The sequence below is a fragment of the Schistocerca piceifrons genome, chromosome 3, assembly GCF_021461385.2.
Source record: "Schistocerca piceifrons isolate TAMUIC-IGC-003096 chromosome 3, iqSchPice1.1, whole genome shotgun sequence".
Lineage (NCBI taxonomy): Eukaryota > Metazoa > Arthropoda > Insecta > Orthoptera > Acrididae > Schistocerca > Schistocerca piceifrons.
Genome location: NC_060140.1, coordinates 192,598,216 through 192,609,773, shown reverse-complemented (window position 1 = coordinate 192,609,773; position 11,558 = coordinate 192,598,216). Strand labels below are relative to the sequence as shown.

At 38.0% G+C, this 11,558-nt stretch overlaps 1 protein-coding gene across 2 annotated transcripts in view; it reads left to right on the top strand.

Moving 5' to 3' along the window:
• Positions 1 to 315: 315 nt before the first annotated feature.
• LOC124787914 (titin homolog) overlaps positions 316 to 11,558 on the top strand; it is an 87,777-nt gene continuing 76,534 nt past the window's right edge. The window contains exons 1-2 of one of the 2 annotated variants that reach the window (XM_047254901.1): positions 316 to 3,809; positions 3,925 to 4,158. In XM_047254901.1, the coding sequence (XP_047110857.1) occupies positions 664 to 3,809; positions 3,925 to 4,158 (3,380 nt within the window). In that variant the 5' untranslated portion in view covers positions 316 to 663. Of the gene's footprint in view, positions 3,810 to 3,918; positions 4,159 to 11,558 lie in introns of both variants that reach the window. The other variant, XM_047254900.1, reaches the window with a different exon arrangement.

The following is an 11,558-nucleotide window of genomic DNA, read 5'->3' as shown; positions in this document are numbered from 1 at the left end:
GAATTTATTGTATTCCCAAAAAGTTTTAGCTAAATAACCGTGCATGAATATTTTGGGTTCAGTCCATTGTTTTCTTTATTTACAGTATTATCAGGGTGGAACATAACATTTCTATTGCTTCGAGAATTGTCTGTGTGGTATACATTCAGGAAATTGTCAGAAGGGCAATGTCTTGCCGCTGGACCTTTGCGCCAATAATCCTACTGATACTTTGCGCCAATAACCTACGCCATCTAGGTGGCGTTGAAATTACTACTTTTCCCAACGAGTTTAATTTGGCAATGTTAAATCTGCGTTTGCAAAGAGTTTCAGAAGTTGGCGAAGTACACGTGCGAGACGTGCATTACTACTGTGTTATTTAGTTGTGTATATCGACCATATGTTTAAAATGGCTTTGGCGTTTAGTGTTGTCAGTCACTGTTGTGTGTCGAACATTGTGTCAGCTGTGAACGTGTGTCTGTTGGAGTCTGTCAGTTCATTGTTTGATTATAAAGAAATGAATAATAAACTTCTGTCAAACAGAACACACTTATAGTGATTTATTCATACAATTATTGATTTCAGCGGATGGAGCTAATTTTTCGTGCCGTGTAGTGTCTTATTATTTGTCGTATGGCATAAATGATGTAATATTTTGTACTGATAATATTTAGGTAGTTAGCCATGGCTACAAGACGCTGTAGGATAAAAGCAGTTGCTAATGTGTCGGTTTCAAGGGGACGTTGTGGCGAAAAGCCCCGAGAAAACGAAAAAATAGATGAGAAAACTTCGAGTAACTCCTCAGTCACGCCAGATTATCATGAAGTTAGCCCGAGAGAAACAATATTACCCGAAAGTGCAAGCGAGTTTACCGTAGTTGGAAAGCTGCACAATGATAGTTCATTAAATGAAACGTTAGAAAACGCTCCAGTTTGCCACTTAGTACAAAATTCTGAAAACGTCAGTGAGCCGACCTGTTTGGAAGGAAGTGGCAGTAGCTGTTCTAGTCCTATGGATGCACCAAATGTAGTTAGCTCTAAATTGATACAACAAGGATATGTTGACAGTGTACAAACAGGTAATTGTGATAGCAAAGAGGTATCTCTGTGTAATAGACCAGATGAAGGTATTACAGATTCAGCTGGAGAACACAGTTTTACAACGGAGGACATCATTGATTCAGTAAGGCCGGGTGATTCCTGTGTTACAGGCGGTCAGAAAATTGACACAACAGAAAAGAAGATACCGTCAGCACCTTTAAGACTATCGCGAAAACGTATGAAACCAACAGTTTCTCTTTCCTTAGTAAACAGGAAACCGAAAGAAAATTCTACACTAGAAATAACACAGCAGTGTAGTTCATTAAACAAGACGTTAGAAAACACTTCGTTTGGTCACTTAAACCAAAATTCTACAAATGTTAGTGAGCCGACCCATTTGGAAGCAAATGGCAGTGATCGTTCCACTCATGAGGATACCTCAAGTATAGTTGACTGTAATTTGGCACAACACACTGGATATGCTGATGTTCAACATTCAGATAATTGTGATAGCAATGATGTATCTTTTTGTAATAGAACAGATGAGAAAATTGCAGCTTTAACTGATGAACATAGTTTTAAAATTGAAGAGAGTATTAATTCTGTGGGGTCGGGGGAGTCTGATGCCAAAAGTGTTCATGAAACTGACACAATGGAAATCAAGACCTCATCTGCACCCACAAGACTTTCACGAAAACGTATGAAACCAACAGTTTCTCTTTCTTTATTAAGTAAGAAAGCAAAAGAGGACCCTACAGTAGAAAACTCTCCAGTTTGTAACATAGTTGAAAATTCTGCACATGTCAGTGAGACAACCTGTTTGGAAGCAAGTGGTGGTGGTACTAATCCTGCGGATGCACGAAGTGTAGTTGACTGTCACTTGACACAACACACTGGATATGCTGACATTCAGCAATCTGATAATTGTGCTAGTGAAGATGTGTCACTTTGTAAAAGAACAGAGGAGGGTGGTACAGCTCCAACCAATGAACACCATTTAAGAACTCAAGAGAGTATAGATTGTGCAAGGTTGGGGGATTCCTGTGCAAGTGCTCAGAAAATAGACGTAGCAGAAACCAAGATATCGTCTGCAGCCTTAAGACTACCACGAAAACGTGTGAAACCAACAGTTTCTCTTTCCTCAGTAAGCAAGAAAGCAAAAGAGAATCCTCCAATAGAGAATGCGTCAGTTCATCACTTTGTTGAAAATTTGGCAAATGTGAGTGAGCAGACCTGTTCAGAAGCAAACAGTGGTGATTTTTCTACTCCTTTGGATGCTCAGAGTGTAGTTGACTGCCACTTGACACAACATCAGTCTGACAATAGTGCTAACAAAGATGCATCTCTTTGTGAAAGAACAGATGAGGATGTTACAACTTCAGCTGATGAACACCATTTAAAGGCTCAAAAGAGTATCGATTGTGAAGGGTTGAGGGATTCCAGTGTCACAAGTGCTCAGGAAATAGATGTGAAAGAGATCAAGGTATCGTCTGCGCCTGTAAGACTACAACGAAAACGTATGAAACCAACAGTTTCTCTTTCCATAGTAAACAGGAAAGCGAAAGAAGGTTCTATACTAGAAATAACTCAGCAGTGTAATCCAGTAAATGAGACATTAGAAAACACTTCGGTTGGTCATTTAGTCCAAAATTCTGCAAGTGTCAGTGAGGCGACCTATTTGGAAGCAAATGGCAGCGATCGTTCCACTCCTGAGGGTATGCCAAGTATAGTTGACTGCCATTTGGCACAACACCCTGGATATGCTGATGTTCAGCATTCAGATAATTGTGATAGCAATGATGTGTCTTTTTGTAATAGAACAGATGAAAAAATTACAGCTTCAACTGACGAACACAGTTTCAAAAGTGAAGAGAGTATTAATTCTGTGAGGTCAGGAGAGTCCTGCGCCACAAGTGTTCATAAAACTGACACAGTGGAAGTTCAGACATCATCTGCACTCACAAGACTACCACGTAAACGTATGAAACCAGTAGTTTCCCTTTCCTTAGTAAACAAGAAAGTGAAAGAGAATCGTACAGCAGAAGTAATTCAACATTGTAGTGCCAGTAAAACTGATGATCATTCTACTGCTCAGGCTCCTAAAAAGTTGCAGACCTTTGACACAAGCTCTAATCTGCACCGGGATGTAGAAACAGGTGGTTCCGGGAGAACTATTCCAGCTGTTGGCTGTGAAACTGGAAGTTCTAGTGCGTCACGTGAAGCTCATAGAAAAATTGGTCCTGAATTTCTTTCACAGACCACTGTATGCAACCCTGAAAGAAAAAATAAAGTTGCACCTGATGTTATATCTGTGGATACGCCTATTGGAGAACAATGTACTAGTGCTATTGTTAACACACCCACTTGTGAAAATCCTCCAGTGAGTGATTCTCCATCAGCAGAAAAGGACAAAGGGACTTCACCTTCAGTAAAATGTTCTGTTAGTCAGTCGGTAAAAGATTGTAGTCAGTTGAATTCATTTAGGTCGAGGTTTATCAGACCAAAGCCACTCCTTGAATCAGCAGCAAGGCGTAACAGAACTGGTAGTATTGGAAGTGCTAGTGAATCAGACAGTGAAAAGAAATCTTTGTCATCAGCAACGACTGTAAGTCCTCCATGGAAACCAAGAATTAAAACATCTAGAACTAGTTTAACCCATGTGCAATCCAGGAAGAATGACAAGCTGGCTAATGCTTCAGGTGTGAGTACTGATGAGTCGGAGGATGAACGTAGTTCAGTTTCTAGGGCAGCAACAATATCACCACCAAAGAAAATAGCAAGATTAGATAGGTATGTCAATTTTGTGTGTTCCAAAGTGGGAGTAGATAGAATACATTTTTAGTATTCATGTGCGAAAATAATCGGAAGTATATGTAATAACATACATTTTTTGTTTAAGTTACAGTGGAAGTGATACTTCACATAGTGAATTTTCTCAAGAGGTATCAGAGGAAAGTTCATCGCCCATAAAGAAACCTTATGCTAAGCCAGAACGGGTAACCAAAAGGAAAGAATACCTGAGACGTATAATAGAGATAAAAAAAGAGATTTCACATAAAGTGAGTGATGGCAAAGTGAATAGGAGTCGTCTCACCATGTTTGATCTAATTTATTACAATCCAGTCACAAATCCAATGAAGTAAGTAGTCACATATGAAATACATTTTATGTTATGTTCAGTGGTATTAACATTTTTTGTCTTCATACTTTTATGTCCTGAAGTTTTTCGGACTGAGTTGGCTAAAAATAACACAATATTAACAAGGGAAAAGTTCTATACCATGCCAAGAATTTATTAAATGCAAAAGACAGTCATTATTTTTCACGTAAAGAAGTGTAAAAATGTGTTCTTTCAAGGGTGCCAGAGTAAACTATGGCATGGGACTAGCATTTAAAATCTGGTTAATGCAAATGTCAGACAGCACTAGATCAACCAGTCAAGGTTGGGGTAACACTGCATGACCAGATTTGAGGAGCTCTCTCTGTATTTGTATTAAAGTAATTAGCCTACAGTGTAATTATTAGGATTTCAAACTCTTGTGTACTGAATCCCACCCCATTGTCATAATCAGTTTGTCACCTATTGGTGCAGGGAAGTTTGTGATTATACATATTGCATCGGTCTTTTGAAATATTAGAAAATCTGGAAATGCACAGTACCAGCTGTTGAATTTTACCCGTGATGCAATCAGGATGGCAGGTAACACTGTTTCATCCTAATGCAAAATGGAGGGCGTAACGTCACACATTCGTGAAGTGAACAGATGAAGACAATCTCGTTATACAAAATATAATCAAAATAATTCATTACCTGTTTTAACAAAACAATGTAACAAAGTTGTAAAGATATAATGGTGCACAAGTTACCCGTGCCTGGTTTTTCATGTCTCTCGTCTAGTATTTACTGTAGGTATAATGAGTCAGAACTTGTAGCATGTAACTAAATTATTTCCTTATATGACCATCCTGCCGAAAGATTTCTGTAGTTTCTTTTCTAGAAAATACTTTATTCCTTCCTTGACAAAGGACACAGAGAGAGAGTGCTCTCTTCTGTTCTCAATATTTCTCTTGAGCCCTGCTGATAATTTCTCCTTCCTCTCCTGTGAAAGCGGCTTCCCATGTTTAGGACTCTAGGGGTCCAAGACTCTACCACAGCATAAAATTTGGAACTTCTGTTCTTGTGTCATTTTGTAGGTTGACTCCTCATGATGTGACAACATTTTTAGCTCTTTTATCCACATTTATTTCTTTTAATAGTGTGTGTGTGTGTGTGTGTGTGTGTGTGTGTGTGTGTGTGTGAGAGAGAGAGAGAGAGAGAGAGAGAGAGAGAGAGAGAGTGCTCTCTTCTGTTCTCAATATTTCTCTTGAGCCCTGCTGATAATTTCTCCTTCCTCTCCTGTGAAAGCGGCTTCCCATGTTTAGGGACTCTAGGGGTCCAAGACTCTACCACAGCATAAAATTTGGAACGATCTTCTACCTCAAGATCAGAGATCCTAGCCGAATCCAAGTCCTTTAGTACTTTGTTAAGCCACATGCTTAACCAATGAGATGATCTTCTTGGTAAGCCTATTGTTGTTCATTCGTTGTAGGTGCCCAATAGAACTTGAGCCTCCTACGTCACGTACTCGTGTTGGCTGATTCTAACTGTTGATACAGATTTAGCTTTATTGTGATAGTTTTTTTATTGATGATGTGTACAGACAAAGCTTATATGATAATGCTTGTCTTTTGTTATTGTTATATTGACTCATTTCACATTCCTGAAAGTTGTTCTTTTTGATGGGATATATAAAACATATAACAATTGAAAATGTCATCTGTGGATTAATAAACTATTATTGCTGATATTTTATATTAATTTTTAGGTCTCATGCATCAGTGTAGATAATTGGGTTACAACACAGTATGAAATCTTCCAATGGGCTGACAAACATTTTTACAATCTCTCGTCAGTTACTGTTGTCATTCAGGTTCTCACTGCAATGATGGATCTACAATGCAATAGCTTTCATTTATTTACTTTCCTACATTAGTTTCAAAAGAGGGTGGTTGTACCATTATTTTGTTGCTATTAAGCTATTATCAGCCATTTTCTCTTGCTGATACTGCTTGGTGACATTTGCACTGAAGATGAGCTGTTAACGTTTTCTAGTGGTTTTACTAAATATCAGCCATAGGTCTATTTTAGAATATTTTGGTATTACGTGTTGTTTACCAATTACAAATGATTTGTGAACCGGGTGTTTCATCGTGGTCAGGAGAATGTGAAGCACACATTTCTTGTCACTTCTTGTCAGTTTCAGCTGTTTGTAATGAAATAGAGGAGTAGTAAATCGTTGAAATTATACTAAAGAGATTTATGTAATTGAGTTCTGACGAAACCAGCTATAGTTGAACTATGCAATCGTCCTTAATCTTTCTTTGTGAATATAAAGACAATTTTCACAAGATGTGTGTGCATTTATTTCTTAAGTCATTTTTAATGAAGTTTGTGCCTGACCTAATACTGAACTGTAATAAAAGTGCTATTTTACAAAGTAGCAAATGACACACACCAGGCTGATGGCATCATCAACGTAGTGAAAAGATAGTCACAAGAATTCACCAATGGATCATGTCACCAACAAAATGAGACATTAACATAACAAAAATTGGCAAACTAAAGGGAGCTCCCAGAGAAAACACACACACACACACACACACACACACACACACACACACACAAATAAGGTACGTAAATAGAAAATAAATGAAAAACACTTTCAGAAATCAACAAATAATTTTATATGTATTTCTGTTGCCACTAAATCTATATGGATAAAGTTAACAACACGGTCCAAGTTACCACCAACCCAAATGAATCACTGTCCTCTTTTGATCTCTGTGGGATGATCCAAGCATTCTGCCCCCCTCAGTAACCTTCCTCTGAATCTGTTTCTAGAGTAGTGGCATGAAGACATGTGCGACAGGCTAGTATAAAAATAAGAGAAGTCGTATGAATACTGTAAAAATGACTCCCTGCTAAGTTACAGGAGTGACAAGCACACATGGGCAATCAACTGGTCACACTGTTGATTTCTATCTTATTCTGCCCTAGTTTGTCCCTGTATCTGGGCTCCTACATGGATTATCCATTTAAGTCCACATATTATTTTCAGTGTTAACTAAATATAATGATCCAACACCTGAAGTATAAACGGCACCAGATCACCACACAATGCCCACCCACTTTTGCTTTTGGTACAGAAAATTCGGGTGGGTACCATTTGCCAGGTCTTCACATGTCAATCTAAGTGTCATATTGCATACATTTCTCGGTGAAACCTTTTTCCAGTGCTCCACAGACCGATTGTTTGTACCACTCCAAATGTGACCATCAGTATGGTGTACTGATCAGTGACTTCTGGGTTTTGGGAAGCTCTTGGAAACACAAATAGGCTCAATTGCCTCTCAGTATATAGCTCTGTTATTAACCTCAGTTTTTGAGGCAAATTAACTGATCGAGAAGGATTTCTTCCTAGTCATTAAGACTGTACACTTAGAGGTCAATAACCCCATCATTCATTTTCTTGAGACCAATATAGTGATGACTGACATTTCTTTACAGAAGACTGTTAAGTAAAAACTAAAACTAAACTCTATCAGGCCCTGGTGATCACACAATGTTAATAGTGGACTTAATGTAATTCCTACAGCTGTGTCCTGTTCATACTCTCATAATTTTCTCTGTTACTTTTTCTGGTAGGAAAGAAAAGCGTGTATAGTGTGACAAAATTTCAGTTGTATGTAGCCAATGTGATGATAGTTTTAGGTAACCACAGAGAAGTAAAGAAAGGACAGTATATTTTGGGTGTAGAAAATGAAAAATTTAATATAAATCATCAGACCCTAGGACCATGGCACAGCAACTGTGATATATTTTCAGTAGGAAAAATATGGTCTATTTTACAAAAACAGCAATAAGCTTTACTGATGTGCTACATCTTTCTGAGGCATCTTCAGAAGTTGTATAGGAACTGTGGGCAATGCATTAGTTATAAGTAGTCAAAATTTTGGTGTGCACCTTCGACAAAGACATGCAGCTATGCTTAGATAGGTGAGCGCTGTCATAGTTCTTCTCGTAAAGATTAATATATTTTATATTTGCCATATGGGAATTTTTGAACATTTTGTCTGTTTGAAAACAAGCTGTTATGTCCATGTATTTCTTACAGACTTTGTGTCCTTACATTTGACGCTAAGAGATAGTGCCATGTTTTAGATACTTTATCTCTTCTTTGCCGTGTTTTAGATACTTTATCTCTTCTTTAATGTTTTTACATATCTTTCACTTTAATCACCTGTGTTAAATCTATTTTTCATTTGCATGGATGTTAATTGTCACTAAATGTTCCACTTCATTCTTGGTTATTATATTTTCAAACTTGTGAACACCATCTAGCAGAGCTTCTGTGTGCTGCGTCAGAAGTGTCCTGTTTTCCAGTCTTATATATAGCGTGCACACATGCAGTGATGTATTCATGGCCACTGCGATTTGTACATCAATATTTTTGTCAAGATGGAAGTATGGCCTATCTAAGCATAGCTGCGTGTGCACACCAAAATTTCGACTACTTATGACTAATGCATTACCTGCAGTTCCTATAAAAGTTCTGAAGACGTCTCAGAAAGGTGAAACACATCAATAAAGCTTACATCATTTTTGCAACGTTGAGCATCTTTTTCCTATTGAAATTATATCATGGTTGCTGCACCATGGCCTTAGAGTGGGGGGATTTATATAACCAATTGCCTCCTTGGGCTTATGAAGATATTTATGAACAGTAATTTCAACAGTCAGTGTAGTACTGAAAATATTGTCCCTGTATACTTACATAAATTTCTTAAAATTCATAAGTACCAACCCGTGGACAAATCACTGCTGAAATGTGCCAGATTTCTTAAGAATAACAAACTCGGGCATTTTCACAGTGAGAAAGAGGTGGCCTATGATGTTTACATGTCTGTCACTATCTTGCTCAGCCACTCAGAATTAGAAAATTTAATGATAGAGTTGAACTACATGGTTTGGGAGAGCAGTCACCCAGTTATTCTAAGGCATTACTCTAAGATCAAAAAAATGGCAATAAGTCTTCTGGAAAACCATTTGCAGGACTAATCATAGTAAGAGTAATTTGCTTCCCTTTGGTGAATGCATGGTCAACTTAACATCTATTTCCTTTATTGTTCAGCAAGAGGTTCATAAACAAAGTTCTTAAACATAATCTGCTACCCCGATTAGATGACAAAATGGTTCCTAACCTTGTAGCTGACTTGAGAATGGCACTTGATAACGTGGATGACAGTAGGATGGATAAAGTAAAGTTGACTTGTAAAGCCAGTGACAGTATAGAGAATGCAACTCAAACTGAGACGCCAAATAGAGATCTTAAGCAATTTTGATTCCACAGGAACCATTGTGCACAGTGACTGTAGACTGGAAGGAAGGAGAGGCACACAACAGCAAGTCCCAATAACATTAGTTTTTATTATTCTTGCAAATCTAGATTTCAGCTCTAAATAACCATATTTTCTTACAAGTGTATCTGTAAGAATGTACAGCATGACATGAACTGCTTTGATTCTGTTGAATTGTAACACAAATGCACTGAAGATGGTATTTATAGCCAAAATCTAGATTTACAAGAATAATAAAAAGTAATGGGATTGCAACTTATTGATACGTGCCTCTCCTTCCAATGGAGATCTGTCTGTGACGGAGTCAGTTAACAAAAAACTTAAAGATAACGAAGCTTTAATTGTCAGGGTAGACAAGGGTAGCACAGCTCTTGTCATCTATAATGCAAATTGATCAGATCTGACTAACACTTACATTAGGGACCTTAGGACATCTCTTCTTGAGTGTAGCAGTATTCTCAGTCCTGAGAATTTGTACAGAACAAAAGTAATAAACCCTAGAGCACCAGCACTTCGCACACAGATTAAGATCCATGAACAGGATCTTCCAGTCTGCCCAGTGACGTTTTTGCTGTAAATATACAGAGTGTTCATTTACAGAACAGAGTTTTTCTATTTCAAATAGGAAAAAATCAATTCAGAAACTGCAAGAAAAGGTCTTTACATCATCCTGTTGTCTAGCTTCTCTTGATATAAATAATTTGTAGACTAACATTCCTATTTATGAGACGATCGATATTATGCAAGCAAACCTGTCTTCTAACTGTCAATTTAGTACTGAAGAGATTCGAGAACTAACTTTAACTCTTAAATTGGTAACATCCCATAATTACTTTTCTTTCAGGTAATTGTATGTACAAGAAAGCTGATTGACTGCTGTGGGCAGTTGTCTCGCTGGCTGGCTGGCAGATATATCTGTGACCAGTCTAGAATGTAAATACTTTCAGCAATCTTCTGATCTCTGCAGCCGAGCAGGGTAGTGCAGTGCATAGCACACTGGACTTACATTCTGGAGGACAATGGTTCAAACCCACGTTTGTCTATCCTGATTTAGGTTTTCTGTGATTTCCCAAAATAATGTAAGATACATGCCAGGATGGTTCCTTTGAAAAGGGCATGGCTGCTTTCCTTCTTCAGCCTTCTCTAATCTAAGCTTGTGCTCCATCTCTAATGAAGTCTTTGTCAATGGGAAGTTAAACACTAATCTCCTCCTCTGATCTCTGCAAAAAAATAAGTGTTCTATTGCTGTTATGTTGACAACATGTTCATTTTTTTGATGGCACTATGGATGTTATATCTTTAACAAAAGATGAATTTAACACTTTGCATTCTGAAATCTCAAAAATGAGATCGACAGGAAGTGCAAAATGGTTAAGCAGGGATGGCTAGAGGACAAATGTAAGGATGTAGAGGCTTATCTCACGAGGGGTAAGATAGGTACTGCCTATTGGAAAATTATAGAGACCTTTGGAGAAAAGAGAACCACTTGCATGAATATCAAGAGCTCAAATGGAAACCCAGTTCTAAGCAAAGAAGGGAAAGCAGAAAGTTGGAAGGAGTATATAGAGGGTCTATACAGGGGTGATGTTCTTGAGGACAATATTATGGAAATGGAAGAGGATGTAGATGAAGATGAAATGGGAGATACGATACTGTGTGAAGAGTTTGACAGAGCACTGAAAGACCTAAGTCGAAACAAAGTGCCGGGAGTAGACAACATTCCATTAGAACTACTGGTAGCCTTGGGAGAGCCAGTCCTGACAAAACTCTACCATCTGGTGAGCAAGATGTATGAGACAGGCGAAATTCCCTCAGACTTCAAGAAGAATATAATAATTCCAATCCCAAAGGAAGCAGGTGTTGACACGTGAAAATTACCGAACTATCAGTTTAATAAGTCACAGCTGTAAAATACCAACGCGAATTCTTTTCAGACTAAAGGAAAAACTGGTAGAAGCCAACCTCGGGGAAGATCAGTTTGGATTCCGTAGAAATGTTGGAATACGTGAGGCAATACTGACCGTACGACTTATCTTAGAAGAAAGATTAAGGAAAGGCAAACCTACATTTCTAGCATTTGTA